Source organism: Elgaria multicarinata, chromosome 10, assembly GCF_023053635.1.
Source record: "Elgaria multicarinata webbii isolate HBS135686 ecotype San Diego chromosome 10, rElgMul1.1.pri, whole genome shotgun sequence".
NCBI lineage: Eukaryota > Metazoa > Chordata > Lepidosauria > Squamata > Anguidae > Elgaria > Elgaria multicarinata.
In genome coordinates, this window is record NC_086180.1 from 75,964,338 (window position 1) to 75,981,827 (window position 17,490).

At 40.7% G+C, this 17,490-nt stretch overlaps 1 protein-coding gene across 1 annotated transcript in view; it reads left to right on the top strand.

Moving 5' to 3' along the window:
• The window catches only part of FSTL5 (follistatin like 5), a 422,510-nt gene extending 408,822 nt beyond the window's left edge, over positions 1-13,688 (top strand). The window contains exon 14 of the mRNA XM_063135450.1: positions 12,744-13,688. Coding sequence (XP_062991520.1) covers positions 12,744-13,446 — 703 coding nt within the window. The 3' untranslated portion in view covers positions 13,447-13,688. The remainder of the gene's footprint in view (positions 1-12,743) is intronic.
• The last annotated feature ends 3,802 nt before the right edge of the window (positions 13,689-17,490 follow it).

Below are 17,490 nucleotides of genomic sequence, written 5' to 3' on the forward strand. Positions count from 1 at the left end.
GTTTAGACCCCGAGTTATTAAGGTTTCTAAATCATGTGGGAGCCTCCCTGTGACACCCACACCCACACTTCAGAGTGTGACAACAATGATGGAAGAAGTAGAAGGAGTAGGGCGGGTCTAAATGCACAGCCCCTTTCACCATGGGTGTCATACCCATGGGAGTAACGCGTGAAGAGGGCTAAAGATACCACATCGTATATTGGATTGCTGTAGATGCCATGAGGAAGACAGAGCAAATGGGGATTTTTATGCACCATGACTGAACATCTATCCTATTATTCCAAATCAATAAATGCATCACCTGCCTCAGTTCTTTCTTTCTGAGAAAGCAGCATGAGGCCGTGTGTCAAGATAACGTGGTGTATGAAAAGTGCATTCAGCTATGGCACAGAACTAACACCCACCAGGCAGTGCATTGCCCATGCCATGCTAACATCAGCAGGCATCTTGCATTTAATGCTCTCCTAATTAATCATAGATATGTCAGATATATCACAAAATGAAATGTACACGATGCTGAAATTTAATGTAGTTCAACATCACGTAGTCAGTGTATTTGTGGGTGAAGGAGGCGAGACAATAAAGAGATGACAAACTGTATGGCTTGAAAATCAGGCCATATTTATTAAATTTGATCTGCAAAGGGTGGTGGTGGTTCCAGGATGGCTATTCCACTATGCTTCTATAATATACAATATTCTAAATACTAAACAGTATTAACAAAGGGGGTGATAGAAAATCTCAATGATTTTTTTTTTTAATTTGACATAAACTTCTTTCAGTAGGCTTTTATAAAATTGTAGAAACACAGAATTACAAAATCTTTTCTGTCAAAAGCCTATTGAAAGAAGTTTCTGTTAAAAGTCTATTGAAAGAAGTTTATGTTAATTCAAAAAATATTGTTGAGATTTTGTAATACTGTGTTTCTACAATTGTATAAAAGCCTATTGAAAGAAGTTTATGTCAAATTTAAAAAAACATTATTGAGATTTTCTATCACCCCCTTTGTTAATATTGTTTAGTATTTAGAGTATTGTATATTATAGTAGTTGTGTGCCTTTGGCACTCGTTGGTTGCTATTATTCATATCAACTACTGCCTTCTCTAATTTTGTGCATATTCCACTATGCTGACACTAGGCTGGTCAATGAAATTGGGTGAAACATTCTTTGCCTGCTCGATATCAATTATAGAATTGGCATCCCTCCAGAATTCCTCGTATGGAGAAAGGGGGAACATCCCTTGTCACATCCCCCTGGGCTGTGAAACACTGGATGTGTGAGGGGAGATGGCCCCACAGGCAAACCTTACCCCTTGGGGCTGCAAAACCCTCAGCGGGAGGCTTCAGTCATCACCAATGATGGCTCAGAATGATCACCATCCTATCCAGGCAAACTTGGGCCACAGCTAGACTTAAGGTTTATCGTGGGATCATCCAGGGTTCGCCCCTGCCTGAGCACTGGATCCCCTGTGTGTCACCTAGATGAACAGGTTTGACCCCTGAATGATCCAGGGATAAACCTTAGGTCTAGCTATGGCCATAGACTGCCCAAACCAGCCTTTTTAGGGGAATGTGACCAACCGAACCAAAAGGAAAGCCACCAAATCAACCTAAGGCACTCCCACCCCTCTTACAGTGCGCAGCAGGCAAAAAGACACACAGCCAAGCAATTGGACTGTGTGCCAAAGATTCCTGCTCAGCACTCAAAAAAGCAATGAATTGAAAACACACCCACACACACCCACACACACACTGCATATAGTAGAGTGGCTTAATGACAATTAATAGCCAAATTGTGCACATTGTGATACAAGTGTGAAATTTGGTATGGTGGTATTTATGACCATGTAGATTATAATTAGATATAGAGGCATCTCAGGGAATCATCGTAATGGCCGCCATCTTGGAAAATGGTGCCCAAAAGCCATCAAGTGAAATTGGCTTTTCAGCAACTTTTTTGTAACCAGCACCTTTATCTTTTTTCTTTCTTTTCTTTTCTTTTCTTTTCTTTCTTTCTTTTTTTTTTAATTAGCAGGACACTGAAGATCATTGCAACTGGCTTCTTGGCAAAATATGCATTTTATCCAAACTGTTTCACTTCTGTTGGGTTGCAGACCTGATGTGTATGTATCTTGTAAAAGTCACATGTTGGCACTTTTTCCATTGTAAACTTCTCCATTGTGATCTAATCTGAACCAAACAAAAAAGTTTTAAAATAAGAAGAATAAATCATATTATACTTGAGATCAATCTCAACTAAAGAAGCAGCCTCTTATGGAAATTTTGCATTATTTTCACTAACTCCCTACCCCACTCACGCACATGATGCCTCAATGTATATTCTTGTTCAAAAAGGTGTAAAATATGACCTCTGAAAGTTCCAGGCTTGCAACACAAAGTGCAAGATTGAAATGAGGGTGAGATAGTGCATCTTGTTAACTTCTCAGACAAATGGGTAGGAAGAAAACCTTTATATCTCGACGAAGGTTGTTCCTATGAAAAGATTATTAATGAGTTTTCTGTAGCAAATTTTATGCTCTTTAATTTCGTACTAAAACATCTTTTCTGTGAGATTACAAATAATACAGTTATTGTGCAAAAACTGGATTTTGGGTGCCATTTTCCAAGACGGCAGCCACTACGATGATTTCCTACATGGAAATCTACATGGCCATAAATACCACCATACGAAATTTAACACTTGTATCACAATGTGTACGATTTTGATGCTAAGCCATTCTACTAATACAGGGAGGGAGGGAGCCGTGCTTCAAAGAGACTGGAAGGATGGGCCCAAAGGCTAATATCACCCCAAAAGCCCCTCTTCCAGCTGGTGGTACCACTAAGCCACAAAAACACACACACACCCCATGGCCAGGCAAGCCAAACCCAGCATAACCTGCTCCTTTCTTGCGCTAGTGTGATAAACCCCACGTGATCAGTTTAAAAAGTGATATACAAATCTAGCATATTAGTTGAATAAAAGATTAATCTTAGCATTCCCCCCCCCACAATTTTGTCTGCAGTTCTTTGCACTGCTTGAGTTCTGAGGAAAATGCATGTAAGCATGTGAGGGTCACTGGCTCACTAGGGAAGGAAGAGATGCTGGTGGAATTGGTCTTTGGCACTATGGCCATGGGCTTCCTTTTGTTACTAAGCACTAGAAATGGGAACAAGAAACAGCAGTTTCATTTATTTCTATAGTGAATGTCTAGCCCTAAGCACACAGTCTGCAACATGTCTTTAAAATGTCAATATAATCCCTGTACCAGGCTTTGAAAATTGATTTTTGCTAAAACCACAGGTTATTGATGGCCTCTTGTGAATGCTGCTCAAGATAGACTTTTGCAGTCTTAAAAATCCTGGTCAGCAACTGTTGTATATTTGGAAAAACCTGGATCACTATGGCACTCTGTGCAACCTTAAGAATGTAAGAAGAGCCATACTGGATCAGACCAAGGATCCATCTACCATCACTCTGTTCACACAGTGGCCAACCAGATGTCGACCGGGAATCTACAAGCAGGACAAGAGTTCAATAGCACCCTCCCACCCATGTTCCCCAGCAGCTAGTGTACATGGGCTTACTGCTTCTGTTACTGGAAGTAACACATAGCTATCAGAACTAGTAGCCCTTGATAGCCTTCTTCTCCAGGAATTTATCTGACCCCCTCTTACAGCCATTCAAATTGGTGGCCATCACTACATCTAGCATGGGAGGGTTCTAGCAGACCTTATGTCTGTATGTCTGTGCCCAAGATGGAATTATTTATCCTCTTCTTAAGGGGGCCAGCATGGAAACCGCTGTAGACTTCAGTGTAGCCATTACCCTATGGTAATAACTGCTCCAAAAAGCTTTCTTTTACAACCAAGTTCAACTACTGTGGTTCACTCACATAAATGTCCCATGAATGGTATAAATTGTTGGGAAAGACCAAGAATCTATCCTTAACCATCTTGAGATAGTTTTAAGAAGTTGCTGAAAGAATGCCATAAGTTAATTAGAGAGTTCAGAGCAATGTTAAAGAATCGACCCAGAGGAACAGGAAATGGCTTAAAATTAGCTTTCCTGGGACTTAAAAGAAAAATAAATCAAAGTCAAGCCACTGCAGAGTTAATGTTAGCTGAACTAAGCCAAGGCGAGCTTGAAGACAGTTCACATGTGGTGAGATAAAAGGAAAGCAAAGTTAGTTAAAGCTCAGAGGGCTGCTGATTTCTGTTCTGAAGAGCAATAATTACTGCTTTGAAAAGGCTTTATGAATATATTTGAAGATGCCAATAAGTTCCATTTGCAATCAATTTGGCAGGTTCGGAATGCTACTAGAAAAAAAGGGATGAGATAGAAAGATTAAAAACCTCCAACTCCTTCTCACCCCTGTCCCTTTTGCCTTAGACAAGGTGCTATTTTAGCTCCAACAGTGCAAGCATTTCCATGCTGGAGATAGAAGCATTGGACTGTGTGGACCAATGGTTACTCATCTCGTTGGCCCTGAAGCCTTTTCCTCCATTTTTTTTTCCAGATAAGATATGGTAAGGAATGTCAAGTTTTCACACTGAGAGGAGAGAGAGAGGCATTAATTTCCCAGCAATTTCCCCGGATCTTACCTCCCTATGTCTTCAACCACTGCCAAAAGCAAATTCTTATCCTGCTTTTAATTGGTTCTCTCGACTAAAAGAAATTCTCAGCTCTGTTTGATATCAGGCCTGATCAAAGTTCCTGATTCCAGCTCACCTCCACCAATTAGCTTACTCAACAGTTGCCTTTCTAACCTCGAGCACATTCTAGTCTACTACTTTTTAAAGTCTCATTTTGCTTTGTAACAGTATGCATCTAGTCCAATGTATTCTGGAGTCCAAAAGGCCACATCAGTTTTTCAAGGAAGGTCCAAGCATTTCAGCTGTTCTGAATCTACTGCAGTTCAGTCTCTAGTGCTCTAATCAATGTGTCCATTTGAGCTTCGCTCTACTCTTTTTTTCCTACTAAGCCTGAACACGGCTTCTGTTTCAACACTGATGCATTTCCCTTCTGTGACCACATAGCATTCAGTTCAAAAACCATTTCTTTAGCACTTTATGTGGAAACATCACTCCATATTTCCTTTATAGGATGCAACTAGCAATAAGAGAACCACAACTAAGTATTAGGCACATAAAGCCAGGTAGAAGGAAACAAAGTTTTGACAGGTTGGGTGGACATGACAAAAATATACCAGGTTTGCTTTCTTTCAAGGATGGAGATATGATCTCAAAACTACAGCAGGCATTCTATTTTATAAAGAATAGAAACGAAACTGTATTTGCATCAGCCATAAGCCATTGCAATTAACAGATCATATTAACTGCATTGGCTTCACACCATAGCATCTCATTGTCATATTGTTCTGTGTCTTAGCAGTCAAATCTTTTGGCATATTGGTACGAGCACCAGTATAATGCCAAAAGAAGTGTACATCACTGGGAATGGGGTACATGGAGTCTTTACTGGCAAGGGAAATAGCACATATATAGATGTTTTAATTGAGATGGCATGGCCCATAACTTAGTTCATAGGATCAAGCTAATAGCTTACTCAAATTGTACAATTAAAACAGTGTGCAATTTTTCAAAGGGCCATGCTACAATTAAATATCAATGTTTATTTGAACTCAAGAAAGACCTGGTACACACATCGGGCATGCTAAGCTGTGGTTAGTCTGCTAACTCTTTCGCAACAAATGGTTAGTGAGCATGTTTAAAACATTGTTGTGTAGCCACCATGGTTAGGAATGGTTCACATGACATGCTAAGTCACAAAGTTTGGCACATTTAACTACCATGGCTTAACATGTTGTCTGAGCAGGGTCATTGACTTTTCTTTAACCCACTCACTAATGTGTACAAACTATATGACAAAAAAAAAAAACATTATATTTGGAGTTTCTTCATCCATGATCCATGTCAACAGCACTGGGTGAGGAAACTCATTACATTCCACCAAGGAGATGGAAACTTATGATGAGAAATCCAATGACACATGTAGAAAAAGTGTGGCTACATAAATGATATTTATTTATTAAATATAATTTTATGCCACCCTTCATCTTGAAATACCATGCCCAGTGATGGCACTATATTAATAAGGGATGATGATGTTGATGATGATATAACTTTGCAATGATATTCCAAAGAATTATTCATTAAGATTCCAAAAACACTAGAAACCTGCCTGGGGAATCTCAAGCTGAAACATGATTTACCAAAATAGGATGTTGAAAATACACTGAGCGGTAAAATATATATGAGGGAGAGCAGCTCGTGCAATAATGAACACATGTTTAGTCATTTGGTCCATATCCAAAATAAAACTTTTATGAGTTGTAGTGTGCAGATTGGATACTTTAAAAAAAAATTAACAGTCACAGGGTCTTGCTATTTACTGTTTTACTCTGTACAGCACCATGTACATTGATGGTGCTATATAAATAAATAAATAAATAAATAAATAAATAAATAAATAATAACAACAACAACAACAACAACAACATACATGGAGAAAGGGGAAGATTTAAACCTCTGAGGAAATGAATGATCAGTTTCCTATAAGCCTGTCTAAAAGCCTGTCAGCGGGGTCAGGGAATACAAATCTGATTGGAGCAGTGATGTTGGGAAAGGATGGCTTAGCCCATGTCCATCAGGCAGGGTTTTCTGACCAATTTCCCCCCCACACACAAACAAACACAAACCCCCCCCCTTGCTTTTCCACCCAGTCGGAATATAGTGTGGAGGCAAAATTTCAACTAGAAGAAAAATGGCTGAGACAAAAAGTTTTACAGATTTAAAACATTTTATCCCTCTCTCAGAAAAGGTTCCTGGAGGAGCTCGGAGAGATCAGTTGTAAGATAGTCCCAACCCTCAGGCTTATAATAAAAAAAGACACGACACAAAAGGAAAGGAAATTAGGAGGGAGGAGGAGAAGGGGGGAAGTGAACTAGTTCTTAGATGCAAAATTCTTATAATGACCAGCTGCAGCCTGCAATAGAAGCAGTTCAAAGAGAGGAGGTGCCTCTCTTTGAACTGGTATTTGCTGGTATTTCAAATGGCTCTAATTCCCTTGTCTCCATAGTTCAAACTTATGGAACAGCTGCTTCCAGTTTCAGTTCCAGTTGAGGGAGGGAGAAACCTGATGGAGCTGGCATTTTAGCAAAGCTAATGGAGTGGACTGCTTCACTTCCCATCTGTCCCTCTGCTGCAGCCTGATGGAGTGGCTGCTTCCAGGTGACAGTTGATGAAGGAAAGAATGATGGAGATGACTTCTCATTAGGGCTGTGCACAGAACCCCAGTTTCGCTTCAGGGGCCAATTCAGATGTTCCAAATTGGCCCCGATTCGACTGGGGTGCTTCAGAGCTGAATCTGAAGTGACATCTGGACACCCAAAGTGGGTGGGCCTTTGTGGGCTCCATTTCTGGAAATGGCCCTTTACAGCAACCATAGGTTGAGACGTTAGGCCTAGGAAACCCCAGAACCCCAACTTAGTTGAAAATTGTGGCTGTTGTTGTTGTTGTTGTTGTTGTTGTTGTTGTTGTTATTATTATTATTATCCCACCTTTTTCTCAATACTGGGACAGGCAGATGCCAGATGGCTCAGATAAGTTCCATGGGTAGATGAATGGGTGGGGGCAGTGGCTTACCATCACCCTGAGTTATGATGAGGAAGCTCACAGTGCTTCAGACTGCCTTCTCCCAATCCAGTCCCAATCCAGATTTGGGCTGAAGCAGGCAGAATCAACCCTCCTCAGCTCAGGTTTGAAGCAATGCATAGCCCTACTTCTCAGTAAGGTCAATGGAGTGGCACTTCTTCCCATATCTTTCTCTGCTGCAGCCTGCAGTTTAAGCACCCCATCCTCCTCTTCACCAGGGTAATTTTACTGAAATTACCCAAGGTGCATTTCAGTAAACCAAAAATGAAAAGGCCAGCCCTTAAATAGACTAATGAATTTCTTGATACATCATCTAGTTGACATTTAGTTAGACTTACTAATCAAGTCTAGACTTGTCTTTCAGCTGCTGGCAGTGAATCCTCTATTCTCTTCCCACTAATCTGTAAGACTAAGCTCAAGCTTTGGTAACAAGCTGAAAGATGAGATTTCTTCATTTGGCTGGCATTCCATGACAATGCAATGCAACATTTGATTGTCCTCTAGGCAGGCCACCATTGTATACTTAGGTTAACATTATGATTGGTATTTTTGTTAGCCCTTTGGCAGGCAAAATGGAGACTCAGCCAATTAACTGCCCTGTTCAATGATTTCGGTGCCCACAGCCTGTTACCTTTCTACCTATTTTAGTTTAGAAAATAGGGTTTTGAAACCCCACATGTTGCTCTTTTGAAGGGTGAAAGAAGGGCCATAAGCACTTTGACAAAACTCATATTGGTGATTCTGAGCCAGCTCTTGTGCGTGAGATTGTTGTGCGGATGAGGCATAAGGGTTAGGAGTCTCATAAATATTAATCAGGGATTAATGAACAGTGGGAGGCCTCCACATATCAATCTGCATGAAAAAGAAGTTTGCATTAAACATGGCACTTATTACATATAAATCACAGGGGGAAACTAGAGGCACTCTGATATATCACTTGTTGTTCTACTAGAAGCATACTCGTAAAACAGAGTTAGACTACATAAGCCACAGGCATAATTTTATGGCACAATCATGAGTGACTGCAATAATTTTTTCCTAATCTTTAAAAATTAAATGCTTATGAGAAGGTGCCAAATTAATGGCTCTGAAAATTTAAAGTCTTCTATTCCAAATACTACCTGAAGCATGGACAGACTCAGACAGATGTTCCAAAAGAACCATACAAGTATAACTTCCTTCGACTGAAACAGAGTTCTGTTAATAGTGAAAGAGTGGTGATCCTCTGCTGGTTCAATCACTGACTGCACTGTTTAAGATTGTCCATGAAGAGTACCATTTAGATTCACCTTTGCGTGGTAGATAACTTTTTCTGAAGCACTAAGGCCTTAGCTAGACCTAAGGTTTATCCCGGGATCGTCCCGGGGTCATCCCTGCCTGCTCCCGGGATATCCTGTGTGTCATTTACATGAACAGGGATGACCCGAGATAAACCTTAGGTCTAGCAAAGGCCTATCAATTATGTATCTTAAAAGCTACTGGCAAGAAAGTTGTGGGAAGCTGTAGTGCGGAAATAAAGAGGTGACACAAGTATGATTGGGTTTAAATAAGGGCCAACATTTATTAATGGATCTGCTGAGGGGAAACCTAAGCAGGCATCTATCTGGTAATCAGGGCGAGACATTATCTCTCTGGTCATCAGGGTGAGACATTCCAAGCGCTGGAGGCAGCATCTACTCGTCACCACCCCCAGGCTCCCCCTTTTTGGGGTGGTAGGCCTTCCGGTGTCACCCCTCCTCATGCCACCCGGCTCTGAGTGGGTGAGAAAGGTTGACCTCAAGGGTAATCCTTATTTCAGCAGCTGGGCCACAGGGCTTGGAGCTGCTGAGCCTCCGGCATTACCCCTCACCATTTGGTGCCTTGGAATTAGGGGTGTGCACGGACCCCCCCGCTCCGCTTCACTTGCAGATCCGCCATTTTCCGGATCGGGCCGCTCCGCCCCGCCCCCGCTCCGCCCACTTCCGCTCCGCTCCGCCCGGAGCTCCGGATCCGGATCCGGAGCTCCGTTTCCCCCCCCCCATAGGCTTGCATTGAAAGCTAAAAAATTATACAACTTTTTTTCTGTTCAAGTTAGAAACCTCATGTTTGGCACCATGACACCTCATGGGGATATACACACGCACGCCAAGTTTCAAAGCAATCCCATCATCCCCTGATTTTTGGGGAATTTTTGAAAATCGGGCACCCCACACACAACATCCCTGCGAGGTGGGCAGGGGAGGAGGGAGGGAAGGCAGGCAGGCATGCAGCTGGCATTTCTGGGGGCATAAGGAAGTGAGCCAAGGATAAGCCAGTAATGCATATAAAATGGAATAAATCAATCAATAAACAAAGGAGGGGTGGAATTAAAAGCAGCAGTGTTGCTCAATAAACAGCAAGAAGAATTTTTTAAAAAAGGCTATATCTGTCTTTTACCAGCAATAGGGGGACGTGCCCGGGGGAGGGGGAAGTAGCTGCCAGTTCAAGACACTTACAGCCACCAACAGCTCTGAGAAGAAGTAAAACGCTCACTTCGACTCATAACAGGCATTGCTCCACCACTGAAAAGTGACCATTCACTTCAACTCATGATAGGCATTGCTCCACCGTTTTACTCTCTTTGGAAGGCTCTAATGGCCTTCCAGTGCAGGAGAGAGTGGGGGCACGTCCACGATGAGATGCCCTAGGGGAGCTCATCCCCTTGCACCACATCGATTCAGTTGTTCACCAAGGTTAGGGTGGGGAGCAGTGCTGTGTTTCTATCTCTTATTCTTGGCTTAGTATATGATTTCAGGTTGTGTTTGTGCATTTGGTGGGGCTACTGTGTTAAAAAACACGGGGAAAAGCCCGTTCAGATGAAGAAAGAGAAGTTTCCCAGAATCCCAAGTTACCTGTTTTGCCTATGCCCTCCTCCAACTTTGGGATCATCATGACCGGGAGCTGACTCTACCCCTCAGCCCTTTGAAAAAGGTATTTTTCCTGCCGATTTTTTAAAAACTTCTAGCCCGCGACCCGTACGATGCAGAAAGTTGAGAGTGGTCTCAAAATGACCCCCATCCACGACTCTCTGTGCACAAGAATTTTCAGAATGATAGCTTAAAACCCCCCCCAGTTATCCCCGATTCTTTCCCTCAATGCAATCCTATGGGCGAAAAGCCGAAAACGCAGTTTGAGCCGCGCGGTTGACCCGATTTTCACAAAAATATAGCACGCGACCCAGACAACGCAGAGAGGTGAGAGTGGTCTCAAAATGACCCCCATCCACAACTCTCTGTGCACAAGAATTTTCAGAATGATAGCTTAACCCCCCCCAGTTATCCCCGATCCTTTCCCTCAATGCAATCCTATGGGCGAAAAGCCGAAAACGCAGTTTGAGCCGCGCGGTTGACCCGATTTTCACAAAAACATAGCACGCGACCCAGACAACGCAGAGAGGTGAGAGTGGTCTCAAAATGACCCCCATCCACGACTCTCTGTGCACAAGAATTTTCAGAATGATAGCTTCAAAAACAACGTAGTTATGCGCGATTATTTGCCGCAATGCAATCCTATGGCAAAATGTTTTCAAGATGGCGACCGGAGCGCTCCGCCTGAACTCGGAGCTCCGAAAAATGGGCGCTTCTCTTCGCCTTGCTTCTAGGGGGTCCGCGGTCCGCTCCTACTCCGCCTCTGGGTAAGGCGGAGCAGGCCAATCCGCTACTGCTTCTACGCTCCTAATCGGAGCGGAGCACATCCCTACTTGGAATGCTCACCGACCCTATCCAACACAGATGCCTGCCTACCCATGTGACTGAATTAGTATGAATTAACCTATTTAATACTCCCTGGGCTGTCTTACAGTATGAAGAAGGTGAAAAAAACTCATAACCAATTCAGATTATGAGCAAACAATTCCTACTTGGCCCCCAAAAAGGGCAACCAGCAAGCTCATACAGCTAAGAAAAAGGCTGTGGGTTCAACTTGTGTTGCAGTCAATGCAACATTGTTCTACTGTAGCTGTGGAAAATATTGAAGGCATCATATGTGTCATAACATATTTTCAAATAAACTCTATTGCTTTGTGAAATGAGTACAACCGAGTAAAGCTAGTAAACAATTCTGATACAGATTATTTAAAACCTTGGGGCACAATCCATTCAGCTGCTGTTGGAGCGGATTCTCACAGGATTCAATAGAGTTTTTTAACAGCATTCCCTCACCAGCCTTCCTCTGAAGTCCAAATTCTGGATGCTTGCAATGTTGAATACAGTGTGAGCATCTCATAGTGATATCCAGTGACCTTGCTGTATTCATGCTCTGATCAATGGTAGCCCCATGTTATATTAACTTCGTATAGTTAATTTCCTAGAGCAACTGATTTATTGTTATGCATAAAGGTAGCTTGAAAATGTAACAAATAAGGCCGTAATGGTTGGAAGGAATAATCCTAAATCCTTCTGATTTTCATTTCATCTGAATTAAAATGAGGATTGAAATAATTATCTAAGCAGCAACGAACATTGGATTTGTTTGATATTCAAGGGGGGGGGAAGAATGAAATTAAATGAACTAAAATATATGAGCTGTACGTCATTGTCACATTGAAGCTGTTTATATTCCTTCAGGTTTAAGAAACAGTTATTTGATTTTACATAAACACCATCTCACTGGAGTTACTCACAGTCAGAACACTGCACACTTTCCCCTATTTGCTGGCAAAATTTGTACCAATTAAACTTGATATGTGTCATTAAAATATTTTGTTCTACTTAAATTGAATTATAATTGCAGAGAAGCTGTTTTTCTGTAGCTTGGAAAGAAGAATCATGACTGAAGTCTGGTTTACATGCTCATGTTAATCACTTGATGATTGTAACTGCCAAATGTAACTTGCATGTATATATTATAGGACATCAAAGATAAAACATCTCAGCACATTGTGTACAGTAACCTGGTATAATCTGGTATAATTTCAGAATAGGTTTCAGTTATGCAGGAGTGCATATCTGCGTACAACTGTGCAGACTTAGTAATGGCTGCACTCTGCCATATGCATGATATACTATGGATATTTTTCTTTGATTTTGTTGTCTTTTGTTTCTTCTAGGTTTGGATTTATTCTTCACAAAGATGAGCCTGTGCTCCAGAAAATTGATCTTGAAACTATGTCATACATCAAGACAATTAGTTTAAAGGATTACAATTGTGTTCCGAAGACTCTGGCTTACACACACCTTGGAGGATATTACTTTCTGAGCTGCAAACCTGACTCTACTGGAGCTGTTCCACCACAGCTAATAGTGGACAGTGTAACCGACTCTGTTATTGGATATAACGGTGATGTAACAGGAACGCCATATATCTCTCCAGATGGTCACTATCTAGTCAGCATTGATGATGTGAAAGGTCTCATGCGGGTCCAGACCATTACGGTTAGAGGAGAAATACAGGATGCCTTCGACATTCACACCAACTTGCACATATCTGATGTGGCTTTTCAAGCATCATTTACCGAGGCCCATCAATATAATGCCTTTGGTAGCTCTAGCACACAAACTGATGTCCTCTTTGTAGAATTGTTCTCTGGCAAAGTGAAAATGGTGAAGAGTCTTAAGGAACCCCTTAGGCCAGATGAATGGCCTTGGAACAATAAGAACCGGTTAATTGAGGGCAGTGGGCTCTTCGGTCAGTACCTGATGACACCTTCCAAGGAATCCTTGTTTATTCTAGATGGACGACTGAACAAGCTGAATTGCGAAATCACTGAAGTTGAGAGAGGAAACACAGTAATTTGGGTTGGAGAAGCGTAAAGAACCATATTAGATAACAGCCGAGTGAATAGTTTTACAGTACATTGCACTTAACTTCATCCTCTAAATTGTCACTGTTTTCTAAAAAAGAAAAAAAAATGTTAGACCCTTCTGTACATGTTTCGTGGTTGATTGAGATGCAATTTTGGTGACATAAAAGATGCTGAAATTGTGACTAAACATTCTATGTACTATTGATGACAGCCTTAGGACAGATTGGCTAATTGTTAAAAACATTGTATACATGAGGAAATGATGACATATACCCTCAATACATGACAAAATGATGCCACATTTTAAAACAAAATATTTTTAACAAGCAAAAAAAAAAATATCACATTGACTTAATCAGATTCATTGAATTGTTAGGTTATGCATAACTTTAGATGTCTTTACTGAAACATTCTGCCCCGTCCTGTCCACTATTTAATCTTTTTGTGCCTTGAAGGGAAATGTCTCATAAGGAAAGAGAAACCTAGGAAACATGTAATTCTATTCCCATTGTGGCTACAGGCTTTCTTTTTCCTTGAAAAGAAGCTTTTGATATCTCGAGTTTTTCATCTCCATCAGGTTGTAAAGAATGGTTTTAAGACAAAGGGAAAAAAGTATATTTGCAACATCTTGCATTGTCATTTTTTTATTGCTACAGTTGAGGATATGAGTTTTATTGCAGGTTTTAGTTGAAATTCTGTTAACCGCTCATAGAACTTTGACCCCTTTTTGTAGCAGAATTAGGAGACTGGTTATCTTCCCAACTGTAAAAGAGTTGCATTAACAAGACTTTCAGTTCTACTAAAAAGAAACGTCATATGTATCTGCTTAGGAGAAAACATGTTTTATTAAACCAATACCAAGTTTCCCTTACACTGGCAAGAAAACTGTTATTTTTTTAAGAAAACAATTTCTTACTAGAACAGCATTTTTAAAGAATCTGTATAACAATGTACCATACACTGCAATCCTATACATGCCTTGTCAGAAGTAAGTCACACTGAATTCACTGGGGCTTATTCCAAGTAAGTGAGTATAGGGTTACAGTCTTTTAAAGAAGGACATTAATAGCACAATCCTATAAATGCTTACTCAGATGTAAGTCCCACTGAGTTTAATGCTCCTTGCTCTTAAGGGTGTATAGAACTGCAGCCTTTTGCCATGTTCCAAAGCCCCTTAATGGAAGTAAGACCTATTGAAATCAATGGGACTAACCTCTTCGTAAATGTGTTTAGGATTACTTTGCTAGATTCTAGAGCCACAATGTGTACATTGTTTGTCAAACACCTGCTTTTCCTCAGTACTTTTGATAAAACTCAGTAAATTTTTCTATCCCACTTCCACCATTAGAATACTGCTGCCTTTCAATATTGTTTCTTTTAAATTTCATGAATTACTGCTCTAGTTTTGCTTATACATATATAGAGGGATAATAAAGATTCTAAAATTTAGAATCATTGTAGCCACTAGAATGAGAAAAAAAAATCTGCACTCAACAAAGTTAGCAGTAAAACTTTTTCTTCAGATTTCAGTAACAACGTAGGTGGGTTTTATTATTGTTGTTAGATTTAAAATAACGACAACAACAGGGTTTCTTTAACTGAAACAGGCTATTAAACTGACCTCTGTTTATTCAATGCAATCAGAAATGTTACTCTAATTTTATTCCAATGTGTAAAGCTGCTTAGAAATTTGAAATTTTCTAGCATTGTATTTTCTTGTGTGTTATTAGCATCCTACGCTGTGATACAATAGAATTCTCTTTAGCTTAAGGAAACTGGCAGATAGATTTAACTGAATAAAATAATTGACTTACATTTCTAGCTACTGGATCCTTTTAACAATTTTCCCCATTGTGAGCAAAAAACACCACCACTGTGTAAACTGTCTGTTATTCAATGATTTACAGTAGTCCATTTCTTCTACATTTTTCTTCTCTATCTTACACCATGTGGATGTTCTGTATGTAGAAATGCTTGATAAAAGGAGAATAAACCCCTTACCTTTTAAATGTTCTTGACTTCAGTTGGTATACCATAAAAGATACATTCTTGTAATAACCAGAGAGAATCGTAATAAAAATCTTTGGGGGGAAAAGAGTCAAGGGGCAGAGGTGGGCGATGGGATGGCATCAATCGTCTCTTATTTTTTAAAAATGGGTTATTAACATACTTGAATATGGGGATACTGCAGGTGTAATTTAACTTGATTTCAGCAAACATTGGACAAAGTTTGCCGTGATAGCAAACAATGTAAAGATATAATCCTATTCTTGGGAGGGATAGCTAGTATCTCAGAAGTCAAGAATAAAATGGAAAATGCCCCTGATAAAAAGGAAAACAGGGCTGAAACTAACAGAATGAAATTCAGCAGCACCAAATACAAAGTTCTGCATTCAGGCATCATCATCATCATCTTCATCATCATGATAATAATAGATGGGTGGGGGATCCCTGGCTTTATATACCACATTTAAACAGGAACACGGGGTTATAGTTGATGACAAGCTGAATAGGAATCAGCAATGTGATGCATCATGCAGCTTTAAAAAAGGCCAGAGCATCACATATTAAAGATGTAGACAAATAGGAGTGGGTTCAGAGGAGGGCAACAAAAATATTCTGGGATAAAGAAAAGAAATCCTTTGAGGAACGATTGAAGGACATAGATATATTCAACTTCGAGTTTTTCTACATGAGGCATTTATTTTGCACTCTTCTTTCCCTTCATGGTTGTAAGTGGGTTCTTTAGATGATGTTGTGACCCTCCAGTTTTGCTTTTGTTTGTAAACAGCATTTTCAGTGAGCTTTTTTTAGAACAGGGAAAATGGGGGAGTTACCCCTAAAAACAAAAGAAAACACTGTTTCTGCTTGTGCATTAGCACTATTCTGCTATATCCCAGTGCCACCTAGAAGTTATGTAGCTGAAAAACAACTATCTCAGTTAAAATTGGAGCCTGTAAATTTTAGCCATTTGAAAGCATTTGTACATAGCCACTTAAGCACTGGCTGGGAAATGATGGGAGTTGCAGGAGTTTTTTTCCATCTAAACTTGCATAGGATTGCACCCTAAAAAGTGGTTTGGGGCTTCTAAATTTTAATCTCATTTTGAAAGTGGCAGAAACTCTTTTGCAAGACAGAGGTCAGTAAATAAAGAGATGACACACAGAACTTTGGGTTTAAACAGGGCCACATTTATTTAAAGAAATGCAAAGGGGGGAACCGAAAGGGGCATCCAGTCTGGCCTGGTACAGACCTTTCTGAGCAGGGCGAGCCATTCATGGCCTGTGGGTTGGCACGGTAGAATTCTCCCTCCCACAGGCCCCCCTTTTGGAGTAGGGAGACCTTCCAGTGTCACTCCCAACTCATGTCTCAAAGCTATGAGTGGGTGAGAAAGGTTGGCCTCAGAGGTAACCTTTATCTCCCAGCCAGGCCACAAAACTGGGAGCCCTCAGGAATTACCAGTCACTGCAACAGTGCATTTGAATGCTCACCATTAGAAAATCCCTCTGGATGCCTGTTCCTTCCTGCCTATAATCAAATGTGACCAAATCAACAAGCAACGCCAAATCAACCTATTTATACTCCCCCGTTGTCTTATAGTGTGGAGAAGGCAGGGGGAAAAACCATGAACAATTTAGAACATGAAAAAAAAATCCTACTCAGCCCCAAATGGCGACCAGAGAACTCACACTGTCTACAGGGAGGGAACTGCGCGAGCAAAGAGGTAGGTGGGAGGGGAAAGAGCTTATTTATAGGCGTGCTTTAAACCCCTCCCAACCCAGTGGCACCACTAACTTACCCAATAACAGGAGGGCATATCTTCTTTCCTTCCCCCGTATGCAAATACTTCCCCACGCCCAGACCTTGCCAGGCATGGCAGAAATGCTTTTCTATATGCTCTGTTGCAGCAATCAAACCCATCTGATACATGAATGCTGGAACCATAAATGTAGAAATTAGAAACAGATTTCATAGCACTGTTCTATCTTCTCTAGTTCATTTACTTTAGAACAAAATGTAATATATACAACCATATTTTGCAAAGTTTGAA